Below are 20,340 nucleotides of genomic sequence, written 5' to 3'. Positions count from 1 at the left end.
AACTACATCCCGGATAGACGTCGTATTTGATCATTATCAGACAACTTCAATAAAGTCTGGTACTCGAGAAAAGCGTGCAGGAAAAATCAAACCAATTTGGAAGGTTATCAACCGTAGGGATTTAAAATTTCCAAAGCAATGGAACAGTTTCATAGCTTCGACAGAAAACAGAGGACCTTGCCAACTTTCTGAGTCAAAAGCTTATTGAACACGGAAAGGCTGGCCAGGAGGTTGTTGTGGGAGGTATTGAAGAAGGGGCACTGTCTTCAGTCCGTTGCCAGGTTGTAAACCTTAAAGCAAATCACGAGGAGGCGGAGGCATGTCTCATTTTGCACGCACTGGAGGCCATAAGCTGTGGATATGAAAGGATCATTGTGCAATGCAGGGATACAGACATCCTCCTCCTGCTCCTTTTTTTCCTTGGAGACCAGTCAGCAGATGTGTGGATGAAGAGTGGAACAAGCAAATCAACCAAACTCTACCACATAAATGCTATAGCACAGACCTTTCCTCGAAATGTGATAAGCAATATCCTAGGTTTTCATTCCCTGACTGGATGCGACACGGTGTCATCATTCGTGGGCAACGGAAAGAAGACAAGTTGGCAGGTGTATGTACAGCATCCAGAACTTCTGCATGGTGTTGGGCGAGATTGAGCTATTACTGATATTGAACAGTTTGTGTGTCGTGTCTACAAAACTCCAAGTTTTACCAAAGGATGTGACACTGCCAGGCTTAAAGTATTTCAGAAAGGCAAAAAAGCACTGGAAATGCTCCCACCAACAACAGATGCATTGGAACTTCACTTGAAGAGAGCAAATTTTCAAACAAAGGTGTCTCTTCAAGCAGACAAGACTGAGATGGAACTTCCCACGCCAACATCTACTGGGGCATGGAAGGAAAATGATGATGGCCAGTTACAGGTGGTGTGGATAAGAAAACCCTCCGTACCTCAGAGTTGTCAAGCATTGATATCTTGCGGGTGTAAAACACAGTGCCGTACATCTGCGTGTGGGTGCAATGGGTCAAAACAGGGGGTGCATGCCCGTTTGTGCATGCTATGAAAATAGATGTCTAAATCCACATTCAATATAGCTCTAATCTTCAATGTCGTAATATGTGGTTACATAAGCCAGTTTTCAGGTTTTTAATAATTCTTAATCTCATTTAAAGCTGATGCGTTTGCTTAAAATGCTTGGGGCAGCTTAGGCTTACCTTTGAAATTTCTCCAAATGAATACAGCCAAAACACAATTTATTCTCGTTTTTGACCATTTCTTATCAGAATTACTTACCGTACTATACCAAGAGTTACCATGGTGAGTGAAATACAGCACTAGTACTGGACTGAAATGGTATCTTTTAGCACGAAGGAATGTCCGTCAATATTTCAAGGTAAGATGCAAGTAGCTGAAATCTGAAAATAAACTCAAATAATACAAAATGGGTGTATGTTGATGATCAAGGAGTTTACCAACCAGAATCAAGGTATTTGAAACTGGTTTGGAAAGACTTTTCATGCGTTTTCTGTCATTTCAACCATTATGGAGATATTCGACGTTTTTGGTTCAGATTTCTTCATGTTTTCCGATAAATTTAGTCAATAAATGGTAAAATACTGAAATTACTGTTATGTTTTTTGGTTCTTTAAGGCGTTTAAATAATAGAACACAGTATTCTGAACATTTTTTGGGAAAAAAAATTTTTTGCACCCATCTGCTCTTTGACCTTGAAGGTCAAAAATTGGGTTGGCCACCGGATGATTCTGAGACCCCCATGGCTTGGTGTTACATTTGAACCCATTGGCCAAAAATCAATAAGCGATGCCATCAGTACTGTTTTCAAGGGTCTTGGCAGGCTGACTAGTACACAGTTTTCAGACCGGAAGGATTATGTCTGTTCACGTTGTACACGCCATTGTGTCGCCACCGTACGGGCCCTTTTCTCCGCACACGCCACCATCTTGATCATCCCAGTGCATGATTGACCACGTGTCAGTCCCACCAGAGCCGTCTTCACGCATGGGCACGTTGGGCAGTTTCTCAGGGTTCCATAATATTAGAGAATAGAGCACGCTACCACTAAATTATATAAAATAAAGGCTATTTATAATAATAATAATAATATAAAAACGAAAAACGCAGTCCGTCTGTCCATCCATGAAGCCAGCAGCGCATCAGTGTGACAGCTGTTATCAGATTTGTTCCTTCAGTAATCCAACCAAAAACTAAGTGCTGAATCTTCAACATGCCACCAACAGACATATCCTGTGACTCTTGCATACATCTTCCTCTTGTATAAATAAATCTATGTGGCCATGTCTCCAACAAGTCACTTTATTCAAACAGGTATTTTCATGACAATTAAATATCCTTTTAAAAATGTTTTTCAATTGAAGGAATCTGCATCCCTTTTTCAATTCTTGGTAAGTCTGAGTTTAAAAGTGTGCCCTCCATTAAAGAGAGTTCACTGTTATTGGGAAATCTATTGTTGCAGCAAACGATGTTGCTTTTCCTCCAAGATGCTGACTGCTTGAAAGGGGGTCACTGATAGCACTCAATGGAGTTGTGCCAAAAAATTAAAAGCCCGCAGGACTGCACACCTTTTTTGCTGGCTCTCTGTTCAGTGTGCTCAAAATCCAGTATGAATTCTCATGTGCATTTAAAAATTGCATGACGAAATAAATTTTTTCTTCACGAACTGTACATTCGTATCGGCATTCACACGTGTGAATTATCTTGTGCATTTTAAGGTGTACTGCCTGAATGAAAGATTTTCCACAAATTGTGGATTTACAAAGACACTGATCATTATAAGTTCTGACGTGTTTGAAAGTTGGACGAATAACGAATATATTTCACACAAATTGTGCATTTGCATGGCCATTCTCTATTGTGAATTATCATGTGTTTTGACGTGACATTATTGAGTGAAACATTTTCCGCAACTTGTGCATCAGAGTGGACATTCTCTCGTGTGATTTATTAAGTGTGATTTGGGCTCCAATGATATAATGAAGAATTTTCCACATATTTTGCATTTGTGTGGGCATTCCTCTTGTTTTCAATTATCTTTCTCCCAACTGTGAATCTGATTAATATTTTCAAGTGTTTGTTTGTACATGTGTGTGTGTTTGTTTGTGCAGTTATAGGTTATAATTTCACGGCCGAACCTTTGCATCAAAAGGCCCCAAATTTTGGGTGGAGGTAATTAAGAATCTGTGCAAGGTTAAACCTACTACACACATAAGCCAATCGTCCGTTTTGAGGGCACCAAAGGCCAAAAAAAGTGTATATTGGGATGTTGGGTCAGGCAGTGAGACTACTGGCACACAGCCAAAAGGTAATCACCATGAGACAAATAACTCCAAAGCTTTACAGTGACGGGTATCCACCCGGGCAGTGCCCGATATCCCCTGCTATTGACCTCAGCCACAGAGGTGGACAGAGGTGATGTTTTCACCCCTGTTTGTTTGTCTATTTCATTGCCTGTCTGTGAGCAGGATGTCTCACAAAGGTAAGGACGGATTTGGAAGAAATTTGATGGACAGGTTGGGTGTGTGATAATTTGGTGGACATTTTGGTTAATGTCTGGATGCAGTTCCACCCTATCATTGGGATACAAAACGTAAACTGTTCAGCCCAGAGGAAGTATGCGCTCTCCCAAGTGCTATTCAAATTATTTTATGTTTTCAAGTTATATGATTGAACAAGTAGTAAAGCCCGGTGTTGCTCGGGATAGCAATAAAGGCCAGCGTTGCCCGGGCTTTCTTGCAAATTTCCTGAATAGCTGTTAGGGTTAGGGTTAGGGTTAGCTGTTAGGCTTAGCTACCCTAACACTAACCCTAACAGCTAACCCAAACCCTAACAGCTTGGCGTAGCGGAGGTAAATGGCGCCCGGGGCAAAGTGGAAATTTGCGTCCCACGTAGGCCTTAAACTTGAGTGGATTTGAATGGAAAATCCCATAAGGGATATCGATTTATTGATTTTTTCGAATATCGGAAGTGTAATGGAAAAAATTTATAACCAATGACCTAAATTGGACCAAAAGCCATAATCGTACCGAAATTGAATGGAATCGGTTGGAGTTTGTGGAAATGCATAACGACCACACACACACACACACACACACACACACACACACACACACACACACACACACACACACACACACACACACACACACACACACACACACACACACACACAGACACACACACACACACACACACAGACACACACACACACACACACACATCCTCAGCTTTATAGATATAGAAGATATATAATATATGAGATTAAACTACCATAATCATCAAAACGAATTTTGAGGGGCCTCTTAAGGAAGACAATAATATCAATACTATATATGTCAAAGCTTGTTTCATTTCATGCAGTAACAAAAATCTGATGGTGGAACAAAAAAAGGGGCGTGCCAAAATATTAATATAGATAAACAGCTTTTCACACGTTCTCCATTATGAATTGTCAAAATGCCATTTGAGGTGGCATGAGTGAATTAATGATTCTCCTCAAACTGTGCATTTATATTCGGTGTTCTCCATCGCGAATTCTCATGTGCCTTTTAAGGTTGGATGACTGACTAAAAGATTTTTCAGAAATCGAGCATCTGTTTGGGCGTTCGCCATTGTGAATTCTCATGTGTGTTTTAAGATGACACGATCGATTGAAAGATTTTCCACAACTTGAGCATTTATACGGGCACTCTCCGCTGTGAATAATCATGTGATGTCGAAGGCTTGCTGATACACTGAAATATTTTTCACGAACCGTGCATTTATATGGGCGTTCTCCACTGTGACATCTCATGTGTGTTTTGAAGCTATATAACCGATTGAATGATTTTCCACAATTTGTGCATTTCTATGGGCATTCTCCATTGTGAATTTTCAAATGTGTTTTAAGGTTGGATGGCTGAATGAAAGATTTTCCACAAACTGTGCATTTGTATGGGCGTTCTCCATTGTGAATTGCCACGTGCGTTTTAAGGGTGGATGAACGATTAAAAGATTTTTCACAAATTGTGCATTTGTACGGGCGCTCTCCATTGTGAATTGTCATGTGCGCTTTAAGGGTGGATGATCGATTAAAAGATTTTCCACAACTTGTACATTCGTACGGGCGTTCACCATTGTGAATTTTCATATGTGTTTTATGGGAAGATGATCGATTGAAAGATTTTTCACAAACTGTGCATTTGTACGGGCATTCTCCATTGTGAATTCTGAGGTGTATCTTTAATGTGGATGACTGAATGAAGGATTTTCCGCAAACTGTGCATTTGTATGGGCGTTCTCCATTGTGTAATCCCATATGTGACTTTAGGTGAGATGATTGGTTGAAAGATTTTTCACAACTTGAGCATTTAAAGGGCCGTTCTCCATTGTGAATTCTCATGTGTATCTTAAAGCTGGATGAATGAATGAAGGATTTTTCACAGCATGAGCATTTAAATGGGCGTTCGCCATTGTGAATTCTCATGTGTATCTTAAAGCTGGATGAATGACGGAAGGATTTTCCACAATTTGTGCATTTGAACGGGCGTTCTCCATTGTGTATTCTTTCATGTGATTTTAGGTGAGATGACTGATGGAAGGATTTTCCACAATTTGTGCATTTGTACGGGCATTTTATGCTGTGATTAATCATGTGTTCTTTAAGTCTCGATGACCGACTAAATTTTTTTTCACAAACTGTGCATTTGTATGGGCGTTCTCCATTGTGAATTCTCATGTGTGCTTTCAGGCTGTATGACCGTTTGAACGATTTTTCACAATTTGTGCATTTGCATGGGTGTTCCCCTTCCTTTTCCTTAAGAGCCTTGTGAAAATTATGCAGTGCAAACATTTCCTCATTTAGTTTGTCTTTTTTGTAAAAAGTCTTTGTGCTTGTTTCAGTTGGAGAGTGCTGCGGGCGTGGGTCCGCACCGTTCATAAACGTAGGTGCAGTCTCCCTTGTGGATTCAATGGATTCTCCTGTAAATACAACATCACATGACCTGTGAAAAAAATCAGATTCTGTTCAATATTCATCACATTATTCTGACAAACATACCCAAGGCTAACACATACTTATGTATTTGTTTCACTACACAAACGTAAAAATTAACCACCACAAGATGACCTAACATTCAAACTCGTCCTCTATATTTCATCAACATCATCACTTAAATATTGGAATGAAAAAAAGCTTATGATGAACAGAGGGAGACTCCAAAGAGTTGTTTGGTTACTTTGTGATTTTTCTCCACCTCTAAACCCTTGTCCTTAATACTCTTAATATTTTACAACCTAATCTTATCACCTGGGGTCTTTTCAGACCCCAACACAGAAACCACTCCATTTCACGAAAAATTCCAAAGTTTCACATCAATGAATAAACATGGTGTTTATTCACAAAGTCAAAAAGCATAGGAAAATAAAAATAAATATAAAATCTAAAATTAACTGACCAACTGGGGACTTTTATGACCCCAACACAGAAGCATTAAATTTCACTCAATCCACTGTGGCTTCACAGCAATGATGAAACATAATTATTTTGATTACATGATGTTTTTGAGAAAAAGTACACAAATATAAGCGCCAACATTTTTTTAGGACTTTCTCGACACAAATATCATATGAAGTAATCATACATACAAACAAGAAGGGCACCCAGTCGAGCGTGTACCTCCGCCATATAATGCCTGATCCACGAGAACATATCGGGCCCAATACATTTTTGAGATATTGTGCTGTACTGTATATGGTTTTTGGCCCCACCTCTCAATGGTGAAGAATCACTTAAAAAATTAAATAATTCTCGTATACAGATCCAGATTCAGATCTTCACCAAAATCGAATCAATTTGTCCTTGCGACACACTCAATGTGTCCACCAAGTTTCGTCCCACTATATCCACAACTTTTTGAGATATCATGCGATATATCACTTTTGGTCCTATCTCTCAATGGTGAAGAATCATTTTTAAAAATTCGAGTAGCCAGATCCGGATCCCGATCTTCACCAAACTCAAACCAGTTCGTCCTTGTCACACACCCAAACTGTCCACCAAATTCCATCCAGATCCATCCACAACTTTTTCAGATATCCTTCACACAAACAAACAGACAGAAAGGGGTGAAAACATAACCTCCTTCACCTTTGGTGGCAGAGGTAAAAATTTAACAAAAACAACTGGGGTCTTTTTGGACCCCGAAAGGATTTCCTTGTAACTCTGTGCAGCAAGTTGGGATCTTTAAACATCATATGTATTTATTACCGGCACATATAGGTAAACAAAGTAATAAATATACCATCAGAGATGGGGAATCCCCCGCCATTGAATGAAAAAGGTCATACATATTCCAGATAATGAGGGAGGTGAATTGGAAACAAGACACCTATTGGTCATCATCTCGAAAAAGTTCCACAGGGGTGAGGAATGTAGTAACCAAAAATAATTGAAATCAGAAAAGCGGTTTTCCATTTCTTACAAAAAACATTTTTTTCAAGATGGCCGCCCCAGTCGGCCATCTTGGATCTGGCCACGCCCAAAATCAATAGGGTTCTTCCTTTTCAGGTGGTACATGTGTGACCCAAATTTCAAATCGATATGGCGAACAGTTTATGAGTTATCGCACTCACAGCTATAAATGTTGACGCCCAGCCAGCCAGCCGGACGAACGGACGGACGACCCGGGTGACAACAATATCCCCCTTCCGCCATGCGGCGGGGGATAAAAAAAACTAATAGGCTCTAATGATGGCATTAAGATTGAAGAGCAATTAACTGATGAATGACATAAACCAATAATCAAGAAGTTTAAAAGAAGAAAGGTTTATTCCAAAAAAGTTGATTATATCTGGTCCGCTGACTTGATTGAACTCAATAATGGTAAGGGGTACAAGTATGCTTTAACCATTATCGATTTGAGGAGAAGACGTGCGTGGGTTGTTGCTTTGAAAAACAAAAGAGGTATGCTCTTATGTTAGCCTTCCAAAAGATATTTCATAAAAGCAAGAGAAACCCTAAAAAAAATGTGGATTGTGGCCACAAAGTTCTACAACAAAACATTTCTGAATTTTCTTTAAGATTACGGTGTTACATTATATAGCACCTTTAGTGAAGGAAAGGCAGAGGTTATTGAGTGTTTTAATCACACTTTAAAAGAGATTATATAAAAAATTCACTCAACACAGTTCTCAACAATGGTTATCTTTAATTCAGGACATGGTAGATTAGTCCAACAACATGATTCATACCTCAACAAAATTGAAACCATCAGAAGCATTTACAAAATTAGAATATGAAACGAGATTAATCTGAGAAAGCCCAAGTTCAAAGTTGGGGATATAGTAAGAATATACAGTGGGGAGAGCAAGTATTTGATACACTGCCGATTTTGCAGGTTTTCCCACTTACAAAGCACATAGAGGTCTGTAATTTTTATCATAGGTACACTTCAACTGTGAAAGACGGAATCTAAAACAAAAATCCTGAAAATCACATTGTATGATTTTTAAATAATTAATTTGCATTTTATTGCATGAAATAAGTATTTGATCACCTCCCAACTCGTAAGAATTCCGGCTCTCACAGACCTGTTAGTTTTGTCTTTAAGAAGCCCTCCCATTCTCCACTCATTACCTGTATTAACTGCACCTGTTTGAACTCGTTATCTGCATAAAAGACAGCTGTCCACACTCAATCAATCAGACTCCAACCTCTCCACAATGGGCAAGACCAGAGAGCTGTCGAAGGACATCAGGGACAAAATTGTAGACTTGCACAAGGCTGGGATGGGCTACAGGACAATAGGCAAGCAGCTTGGTGAGAAGGCAACAACTATTGGCGCAATTATTAGAAAATGGAAAAAGTTCAAGATAACAGTCAATCTCCCTCGGTCTGGGGCTCCATGCAAGATCTCACCTCATGGAGCCTCAATGATCATGAGAAAGGTGAGGGATCAGCCCATAACTACACGGCAGGACCTGGTCAATGACCTGAAGAGAGCTGGGACCACAGTATCAAAGAAAACCATAAGTAACACACTACGCCGTCATGGATTAAAATCCTGCAGCGCACGCAAGGTCCCTCTGCTCAAGCCAGCGCATGTCCAGGCCCGTCTGAAGTTTGCCAATGCCCATCTGGATGATCTCGAGGAGGAATGGGAGAAGGTCATGTGGTCTGATGAGACCAAAATAGAGCTTTTTGGTTTAAACTCCACTTGCCGTGTTTGGAGGAAGAAGGATGAGTACAACCCCAAGAACACCATCCCAACCGTGAAGCATTGAGGTGGAAACATCATTCTTTGGGGATGCTTTTCTGCAAAGGGGACAGGTCGACTGCACCGTATTGAGGGGAGGATGGATGGGGCCATGTATCGCGAGATCTTGGCCAACAACCTCCTTCCCTCAACAAGAGCATTGAAGATGGGGCGTGGCTGGGTCTTCCAGCATGACAACGACCCGAAGCACAGCCAGGGCAACTAAGCAGTGGCTCCGTAAGAAGCATCTCAAGGTCCTGGAGTGGCCTAGCCAGTCTCCAGACCTGAACCCAATAGAAAATCTTTGGAGGGAGCTGAAAGTCTGTGTTGCCCAGCGACAGCCCCGAAACCTGAAGGATCTGGAGAAGATCTGTATGGAGGAGTGGGCCAAAATCCCTGCTGCAGTCTGTGCAAACCTGGTTAAGAACTGCAGGAAAAGTCTGATCTCTGTAATTGCAAACAAAGGTTTCTGTACCAAATATTAAGTTCTGTTTTTCTGATGTATCAAATATTCCATGCAATAAAATGTAAATTAATTATTTAAAAATCATACAATGTGATTTTCAGGATTTTTGTTTTAGATTCCGTCTTTCACAGTTGAAGTGTACCTATGATAAAAAATTACAGACCTCTACGTGCTTTGTAAGTGGGAAAACCTGCAAAATCGGCAGTGTATCAAATACTTGTTCTCCCCACTGTGGAGGTGGAAATCTCACTTTGAAAAAGGTTATATTAAACGATGGAAGAATTAACTTATTAAAAATTGTTGATGTAATAGATACAGTTCCTTGGACTTACAAATTATATGATTTAAAAGGAGAAGAGATTTTAGGTTCATTTTATTCACAGGAATTACAAAAGACAAAGATAATAAATAAATAAATAAATAAAAACTTGACTCCACCCCTTTTTGACTATGCCCACACAGACCATGCCCACACAACACACACCCACACAAACCATATCCATATCCATCATATCCACATACATTCAAACATCCACATTCATCATACAATGATAAGTTTATGAGTTCCCCACACACAACACGTTTATTTAAGTAAAAATTTCACTCCCCCCCTTCTTTGTCTCCACCCACACAAGCCACACCCATGCAAGCCACACCCACACAAGCTACATCCTTGACCCACTACCCCCTTCATCCCACCCCCACCCTTCCCCACACACACTCACGGTGAGAGGGGTGGGACGAGGGGGGCAATGAGTCATTGGGGCGGTAGGGGGAGAGGGTAAGGCGGTAAGGTGTGCTCCCCCCCTTTCTTTTTTACCCCTCCTTTATATTTTTTTGCAATTAAGATTTAAATAATTGTAAGCAAAGCAGATACAATTAAACAACATTTAAAAGATGAAACATTTTTCTTTGGATGGAGGTAAATATTCAATTGTGAAACTGAATGCTCTTTCCCAACAGTCTGCTTCGGATGACTTGCGATTTTGAAACTCAGACACCATATTCTGTTTAAAACAGAGGGAATAACTATTAGGGTATATAAAGATGATTGTCTGATAATAAAGTAATAAATAAAACATTTACCTCCAGAAGATTGAGTTTTGTGTCAAGTTCATCCAGACAGAAGTTTAAACTGAAACAGGTTGGGAACGAGTCAGCCCGATTATAAATCGTCCCATTCAAGATTGTGAAATTCATTCGTTTCATAACCAACCATCATGTGGTTTGGTTCGCTTTTAATGCTGGAAATAAAAAACAAGCAGGGAAAAATTAAAACCAAGTTGTCTCTTGTGCTTATAAAAGGTTGTTTATAAGTACTGTATATATCTTACCTTTCATTTAACTTCTCATCCAAATATGAAGGATTGGATCGGTCTTCAAAACACTTCATCATCTCATTATGTAGTTCACTTTGAACTGATTAAAGTTCTGTAAGGGTTTCATTCATATTCTGCCATTCTTCATGATATTCATTGGCTTGATTTTCAACATAAGTCATCAACTTTGTTATTGAGGACAGCCTGTCAGAAAAAAAACAAAAACAAAAATTATTAATTGCATCGTGATTTGGTTCTGTATAAAACAACATATAGTTAATCGGTTTGAACATAACTTACCTCTCCTCTTGCGAAAATGAGAGAAAAGCATCTTGTTATGGAAAAGGCTCTTCAAAAGACATTCTCAATGAAAGCAAGCCAACATCTGGACTGTAATATATAGGCAAACTCAGGTGAGGTCACAGAATCAAAGAACAAAGGTTTTTTTTGGTGGATTTGAGGTGTGTGTTGTTTAACATTCTTCAAAGGGTTATATGTTCTAAAATAGCACTTGAGTAAGAGATGGAAATGTTTTTCCTCAGACAATGGGAATAACTGGTTTCTTGAGTGATACATTCTCATGCAGGCAGAAAACATTCACATGCAGATTATTACAGCTGTTTCGCCTTTAAGAAAGAAGAGTATAGAAAAATGAATGGAAGAGAACAGAAAAAAAAGAAAAGTAAGAAACATTATATATATATATATATATATATATATATATATATATATATATATATATATATGTATATGTATATATATATATATATATATATATATATATATATATATATATACAGAGGAGGTAAATAAGAAAGCATTGGGGGCTATTGGTGATAAGTGGTTTATAATAAAGCTTCTTCTTCTTCTTCTTCTTGAAGTGGTTTATAATAAAGCATAACAATAAAATAGGGGCTGGGGGGTTTTAATGGACTACCGCCTCCTTTTGTTATTTCTCGTGTACTTGATGGTGACGAGTAACCATGAACAAATATTTGTTGGAGCTATGATGAGTTTTGGTGTCAGTCATGTAAATTTTTGTAAGTGCCTCAGAATCCCTGAAAGAAGGGAGGAAGATCTTGAGGTATTTTGGAGAGGAAAAGTCTTGAAAGTGGGGTCTAAAGGAGGTTAAACAAGGGAAATTGGGAGGATTTTTTTGTGTCAGTCAATAAGTTGTTCCCTTTCCCCCATTCAGTTACATGTACATTTTTGAGGTGCACCAGAAGCCCCAAGTCTGATTACTGATGGATATACTAAATTGGGGGGGGGGGAGAAAAAGATGGGGTAAAAGAGCCAGAGAGGGGTGGGGGAGAGAGAGAGGTGGGAGAGTGAAGAGAGGTGTGGGAGTGAGGAGGGGTTTGGGAGTGAGGGGTTTGGGAGTGAGAAGGGGTTTGGGAGCGAGGAGGGAGAGGGAAGGGAAGACAGACGTGTGGTGGAGCATTAATTACGATTCACGCTGTCTCATCAAAATTATTCTGCATAGAATAACAGTGAAGGTGGAAACAAAATAATGTCAGAAATCCATTTTCTTCCAGGCATACTATAAATACCGCCCGGAGATAAACATTTCCCAGATCAATTCTAAGAACTGATTGAAGAACTGATTGAAGATAAGATCGGTGCATCACCAAGGACGCATTCCCTGGTCAGGAGGCCACGTGACCTCTAGTTAAACGGCATATTAGACGGTGGACATTGGAACTCGAGATTAACTGATTGGCATTCGTGGTTGTTAAGCAACCCACCGCACCACGAAGTTAATTGTGAGCGGTGGCCCCAGGTCCGGTTCTTCCGAGGAGAAACGAGGATTAACCACTTCATAATACACTTGGTACACATAGCCGTAACAATATGTATATGTGTATATATATATATATATATATATGTGTATATATATATATATATATATATATATATATATATATATATATATATATATATATATATATATATGTGTATATATATATATATATATGTATATATATATATATATATATATATATATATATATATATATATATATATATATATATATATATATATATATATACATACACACATATTGTTACGGTTGTGGGGGTAGATGGAAGAATTTAATTGGGAATACAGGTAGTCATCGACTTACGACCGCAAATGGTTCCGACCAATCGGTCGTAAGTCGACTTGGTCGTAAGTCGAACAACGTTTATTTTACATACAAAAATAAAAATAAAATTTTTTTTTTGTTTTTGGGGCCACTTTACGTGGTCGTAAAGTGGTTGTAAAGTCGAACAGTCGTAAGTCGCATAGGTTGTAAGTCGCATAGGTCGTAAGTCGACGACTTCCTGTATAGCATTGTGTAGAGTTGCTTGGTCCATGGACGTGTAGGAGGCATCTCAATGTAACGAAGTAGGGAACCTGTGAGCTTAAGTGTTACATGTCACCACACGAGGGGGGCGGTGTCACGTTAATTAGATAGGGTTTGAGAATAAGCTTCCCCAGTATGTGATTGCCCTCTGTGATTTTTGCCAATGTCCTTACATTTCAAGATCGGGAAAAAAGGTGGGGAACACGTCCCTGAAACAAGCAAACGTGCCAAGCGGGCAGAAAGTCCCACCTTCAGAGTAACAACAGGCGAAGTCACGCCCCCGAGGAATGATTAATGGGCGTGACGTCAGAAGCTATCTGAGCATCCGAGAAGGCCTTCCCAGAATTTGTGCGAGTAGGCCACACCCTGGAGGCGGAGGATACATGGGCGTGATCGAGAGGTAAGTTGCCTGGTGCATTTTGAGAGGGCACGGGGGAGCATCATACTGGAAAGGACGAGAGATTGACAGAGCGCACGCACGAGGTCAGTGTGAGTAACGCATGAGGCAGAGTTGATTTAAGAAGAGAATCAGAGGTGTGAGTTCAGGGCATGTGCATTTTTGGAGATCTGTGATCAGAGCGGAGGCACGAGGTGTATTACATAATTGTTGGCTCAAATCTTTCACCGAATGATGGAGGAGATAATGGATGTTTGAGAAATTGATGTACCTTCGTGGTTATTTCTTAAAGAAATGAAATCAAAACGTAGGATTTTTTTTTGCTTAACACCAGAATTCATCATCAAAATGTCCAAAGAAAAATGCATAGGCATTGACACAAACCTTCATGGGGTTGGCTCCCAAAGAAAGAAGCATCGGAATCATAAGGCTTTGGGAGATCCAGGTGGACATCAATGTCATGCTCAGTTTTGACTTCCACCTTCACAAATAAATCTGGAAAAAATAGCTTTTCTTAAATGCCGGCAGTCTTGATTCACATTCAGAGCTGGTTCAATACCCTTAAAATAGCAAAATAAACATCGATTAAAATCAGTAATTTGAGATCTTCCTTGAGGAGAGAAAATAAAACATTTCCCCACAGGAATAACATTGTGTGAAAGCCTTTTGTTTTGCACAAACTGCCTCAAAGTTATGAGATGCTTCCTGCCCGACTACAACTTGTCAGAATTTCACCACCACACAGGCTGACAGGATGGCTTCGAGTCACGCACACTCACTTGTAAGCTTTCGAGCTTGGACTCAAATTCCGACCCGGTATCGCCACTGCAGAACAATGAGTAAAGCTCGCTCGGATGGACATTAAACAGGAGAAGAGTGGGTGAGCTATCGCCGACACCATGGCCAAATTCTAAATTCCTGCCCTAACCAAAACGAGTCTGAAGCCAATGATGCTTCGTGCCGACTTGTGCTGCATTCAAATGAAGAAGAGGAAGACCAGTACCCAAAATCACAACCAACAAAAAAAGACAAGGCAAGAAAAAGATTTTCTCCCCAACCTGCATTATTTCTCAAATTACATACAATTCCGATACAACATGTGACGAGTTGTTTGTGTGTTTTTTTTGTCTCAAAAGTCAATCCTCATGGAGTAACTATCAGGGATGCCTCTTTGTGGTGGTTGTCCCACCCAATGCTAGTCAGGGCCAAATCATTCCCACTCTTCACTGCCACAAGATTTGTCAGGACAGCTCAGCCACAGTCAGAGCACCGATCAGGCCCCATGGACCGGCCCACTCCCTCTTGTTTCTGTCTCTTCTCGCCCTCTCTCCCTCTCTCCCTCTAACTCTGTCATGGCCCTGGCTTCATGAAGGTGGGAGTACACCATCCTGTATGTGGTGGATCTCGGGTCGCTCCTGAAAGATCATTCAGCTGTCTTCGTGCCGCTGGTCTGTTTGAGAGAACTGTCCGGGGCAACACAACAACAACAACAACAACAACAATTCTAATGGAAAACTAAATGACAGAGTGTGGCAGGTTAATAGATTGACAATAAATACGCCTGCAGATTAAGAGATTGACAATGAATGGGCCTTCAGGTTAACCACATAGCAACGCCGGACTTTCACTCATGGTGCAAACCAGGTCGGCAAAATGAGTACCAGTGAGCAGCCAAAAAAAACTGCACATGAAGGGAAGGAGTATCAACGGATTGATTAAATCTGGTATTGGGTGTGGTGTCGGCATGATGGGCTGAATGGCCTCCTCATGAACCTCAATTCCTTGTAAATCATTGCATAAACTTGTGTGCAACATGTTCATCCCCACAATTACTCCCCTCCCTTCATCTCACTCTCACTTCTGTGATGCTGTTGTCATTTACCCTTTACATTTTATTCCCTTCCATTATGCTCCAGGTCGACCACGAGCCTCTACCATGTGCACACAAAAATTAAAAACCTAGCGCTAAATAAACAAAGATCCAATCAGAAGTGATGTAGATCACACAACTCACCATTCAGTTGGTTGCTTTGTTCTTCTTCCAAACCAAAGGAGTTCACATCCTCTATTTTTATCTGCAGAATCTCAGTAGATCCTTTCAACTCCTCAACCTTCATTCTACACTCGAGCGTAGTCAGCTGTTCCGATTCCGGCTGTGCACCACAGGAATCCTTAAAAGGAGGAGCACAGCACGGAAAGGGGGCGAGTGGGGGGGGGTTATGCTCAAACCCCACTTCAAATGCATGGATACAGTTCCATAAAACTAGAGGGGGAGCACTCGGTAGAGTGCAAAACCTCCGCCGCCAATACTGCAAGGTCACTCAAGTGAACCTGATATCCTATTCATTCAATTTGACATCAACAGTGCTCACAGAGTTATAGTTTGCAACTTTCCCTTTTACTTTTAACTTTTACATGCTCAATTCATTCATCATAACTGGATTCCTTGAGACAGAAATTGATTTTATGAGGGTATATCCACCTGAAGTTCCAAAATCAGCCGCAATTATAATTTTGGCATGTTTTTTGTTGGAAATCACTTATAACATGTAGAAATGCAAAAAAAAAATCGAAATTTTGTTGAAAAAAAATTTGCAAAATTCTTTTTTCTCTAACAAAATTTTTTTTGGGGGGGGGGGTTGGAAATCACTGAAAACATGTAGAAATGCAAAAAAAAAAAATTAAAATTTTTTTCAAATTGGCTGCCAGAGCAGCCATGTTGGATTTTGGACCAAGTCCAAAATCTAATGGCATGATCCTTGGACCAGACCGAACCCCCCCCCCCCACCAAGTTTCGTCGAAATCCGTCGAAGAGTTTTTCCATAATACTGTTCACAAACAAACAAACAAACAAACAGAAAGGGGTGAAAACAGTAACATCCATCCATCTTCGATGGCGGAGGTTAATGAATACATTTAATGATAATAGGCAAAGGACAATAATCAAAAGGTAATGAAAATAACTTGAAGTAAATACAAGTCCAAGTCGAGGCACCTCTGCACACGGACTTGAAAACACACAAAGAGAAACAAAATAAAAAGAAAACCCTTCCTTTATTAGTGTACTTCTCTTGGCCCAGAGCTGGTCTTTGTGGATCTTGGAATTGAGGCGCTTCCACCAGCACGTGCAGATGGCACAAAATGGCGCCAAGTCGCTTCTCTCATCACAGGACAAAGGTATACCAGGCAATCCATGAGCAGCACTCAACACCAAGGCTCAGAGACCCAGTGCAGCTGCTTCGTGCTTCGATCGTCCTCTCGACTCAACCAAGAGCCAAGGCCAGCATCTTGCTTCACCATGTGAGCCAAATCGCTTCAACATGAATACAAGAATTGTGCCGTCCTCTTTGTGCGTCAAAAGAAAGCCAGCAGTAAAGCCCTGTTCATACAGGCCATCTCCCAACCACATTCTTTCTCGACCGCGTGCGTTCCTTCCCTCAACTCAACTCTGTCTCGTGCATGCGCTCACCCTGAACTCAACACTCCTGCGTGCGCTCTCACTGCACTCCACTTTCCTCTTGTGTGCGCCTCACCACCATTTTCTCCTCCTGGGCATGGCTTGCTCGCACGAAAACCCGGGAAGGCGGGGTCTCCGCACACTCGGCACGCCTGCCTAGCCTCTGATGTCACGCCCATCAATCATCAGTCTCGGGGGCGTGACTTCGCCCACAGTCACCCTTGGAGGAGGGGCTTCTGCCTGCTTGGCACGTTTGGCTCGCTTGTGAATGTAAAAATGTAGGAATAGGTTACAGGGGGCAATCAGATACTGGGGAAGCTTATTCCTAAATCCTAGCTAATTAACACCACCCCACCCGCCCCCGTGTGGTGACACGTAACACTCAAGCTCACAGTTTCCCTACTTAATTGCATTGAGACGCCTCCGACACGTCCACGGACCAGACTACTCTATTCAATCCTAAATTCCCTATTAAATTCCTCCATCTACCTAACAACCGTAACAGTATCATAAAATAGTTTGAACACTGTTGGATCGTAAAGTTTCTTTGGAAATTCAACAATGAGTGTATCTGCACAGGAAAGAGCGAGAAGAATCACCAAATTCCAAATGTTCAGCCACAGACAAATGTGCAGCATTGTGAGGTGTTAATATTTGCCTGCATTACAAAATGCCTCTCAGAAATCAAACTCTCTGGAAACACCCATATTTGTTGGGCAAATAAGTGTGATTTTTTGGCAGAATCATTCAAATGGTGATACAAGCATGAAATTTGGTATGAATGTTCCTTCAAGGTCAGTCTGCAAGAAAAAAGTGCGAGCCACGTGGATTTTCAACATGGCGGCCATTTTTTCCAAGATGGCTGCCAGGGTATGAAAAATTCAACTTTAAACCATAACAAGTCTGAAGACGACAATGGTTCAGGAGCGGTATTTGACGATGTAGATTGTTTCAGAAGTCAAGGATGAGACAATGTGATAATTTTTGACCAAGTTATAAAAATGATCAACATGATGTGGTATGGGTGACAGGTTATTAGCTGCAATATTTCGAAAACCCGGTTTCATTCAACAACTTTCAAAATTTGACCTTTGCATAACTTTTAAAGGTCACAAAACAATGTTGTGGACATTAAAATAAGGAAACAGGATACGTGCTATAGCTTATTGGAGTGAGTTCGTCGAAGAAGGTCGAAAACCCGGTTCGATTACCACAACTTTGAAAATTTGACCTTTCTGAATTTTAAAGGTCAAAGGTCAAGAATTATGACCTTTGGTGCAAAACTTCCTCTGGAACATTCCAGGAACAATTTTTACGTCATATCGGCTATATGGCATTTCGCACTCCTCGGATTATCCATACTTTGATGAAATCAGCGTAAAAACAAAGTTGAAGGGGGCGCCACGGGCAAGGTGTTCGAGATAGAGCAAAATGGTTTCAAGACTTTAGGTGGGGAATGACCTCAAGATGAGGCATAAAAAATATTGCCATCCTAGCTCTCAAAGTTTGGGCGGTCGAATGATTTTTATGTCAAAATTCGCAATTTTCTAAGTTCGTGACCTTGTGAGGAAAATGAAAAAAAAAATCGAGCTCCGTGGGGCTATGCAGGTGCTATTGGGCTAACCAAATACGGAAACCCCTGCCAGATTCGACAAACCCCCTAGGAGAAGATGCAAATTGAAATTGGCTACCCCCTAAAAACAAAATTCGCAATTTCCAAGTTTGTGACCTTGCGGCCTTGACCTTGGGACGAAAATGAAAAATCGAGCTCTGTGGGGCTATGCAGGTGCCATTGGGCTAACCAAATACGGAAACCCCAGCCAGATTCGACAAACCCATCGGAGAAGATAATTTTTTATGTCAAAATACGCAATTTTCTCAGTTCGTGACCTTGTGACCTTGAGACGAAAATGAAAAATCGAGCTCCGTGGGGCTATGCAGGTGCCATTGGGCTAACCAAAAACCGAAAACCCCTGCCAGATTCGACAAACCCCCTGGGAGAAGATGTAACTTGAAATCGGCTACCCCCTAAAAACACATGTTTTTTGGGCGTGGCTCTGCCCATAATGAGCGCAGCACGCCCATTCTCAGGAAAACACAACGAGATCATGATATAAACCTCCCACCCAAATTTTATCAGGATCGGATCAAAACCCACGGAGCTATGCTCGGGACAGACAGACACGCCGGTAGGCGGACATGGGTAGTCGAATACCCAATATAACCTGACGCGATGGGCCCGTTCGATGGGGAATGACCTGAGGATTAATCACAAGAAAATTCATGATTCCAGCTTCAAGGGTTAATGCTGCAGATTGTTTTTCCGTTAAATACCCCCACATTGAGGTTTTTCGGCCGTTGCTAGGCAACGGAGGGGTCCATAGCAACGGTTCTTTCTCACACATAACTAGGACATACCTTGAACCTACCATACCAGTTTCATGTATATCTGACTCATAGTCTCTGAGATATAACGAACTTCGTTTTTTTTTTATTGTTTTCGACCAGGGTTCATTCAAAGTCGATCTTCTCCGACAGTTTTCATGGAATCCGGCTGGGAATTTTTGACAATATGGCTGAATGTATTGCCCACAGTCGCTCGTGGCCCGATTTTTGATTTTCGAAAAAATTAATTTTTTATGATTTTTCAAAATTTCAAAGTCCCGTTGCTGGGCAACGGTGGTGTCCATAGCAAGGGTTCTCATTTGCACACAACTAGGTCATGGTATGAACCTACCAACCAAGTTTCATCGAAATCGCCATTGTATTAACCGAGCACTGGACCGAACAGAGGGATAGACAAACAGACAAGCCGGTAGGTGGACATGGGTAGTCGCCTACCCAATATAACCTGACGCGATGGGCCCGTTCGATGGGGAATGACCTGAGGATTAATCACAAGAAAATTCATGATTCTAGCTTCAAGAGTTAATGCTGCAGATTGTTTTTTCGTTAAAATACCCCCACATTTAGAGGTTTTTCGTCTGTTGCTGGGCAACGGAGGGGTCCATAGCAACGGTTCTTTCTCACACATAACTAGGACATACCATGAACCTATCATACCAGTTTCATGTATATCTGACT

The 20,340-nt window shown here is 40.9% G+C and overlaps 1 protein-coding gene across 1 annotated transcript in view; it reads right to left on the bottom strand.

The window, feature by feature from the left end:
• Window positions 1-2,321: 2,321 nt before the first annotated feature.
• Window positions 2,322-20,340, bottom strand: part of LOC147009482 (uncharacterized) — a 132,380-nt gene continuing 114,361 nt past the window's right edge. Inside the window, 3 exon segments of the mRNA XM_085861764.1 lie at window positions 2,322-5,995; window positions 14,184-14,294; window positions 15,814-15,970. Coding sequence (XP_085717890.1) covers window positions 4,545-5,995; window positions 14,184-14,294; window positions 15,814-15,970 — 1,719 coding nt within the window. The 3' untranslated portion in view covers window positions 2,322-4,544.

The sequence above is a fragment of the Eptatretus burgeri genome, chromosome 17 (genome assembly GCF_056783735.1).
Source record: "Eptatretus burgeri isolate ZD-2024b chromosome 17, Ebu_testis_v1, whole genome shotgun sequence".
Lineage (NCBI taxonomy): Eukaryota > Metazoa > Chordata > Myxini > Myxiniformes > Myxinidae > Eptatretus > Eptatretus burgeri.
Note: the sequence above shows the minus strand (reverse complement) of the source record. Positions and strands in the feature narration are given on the sequence as shown.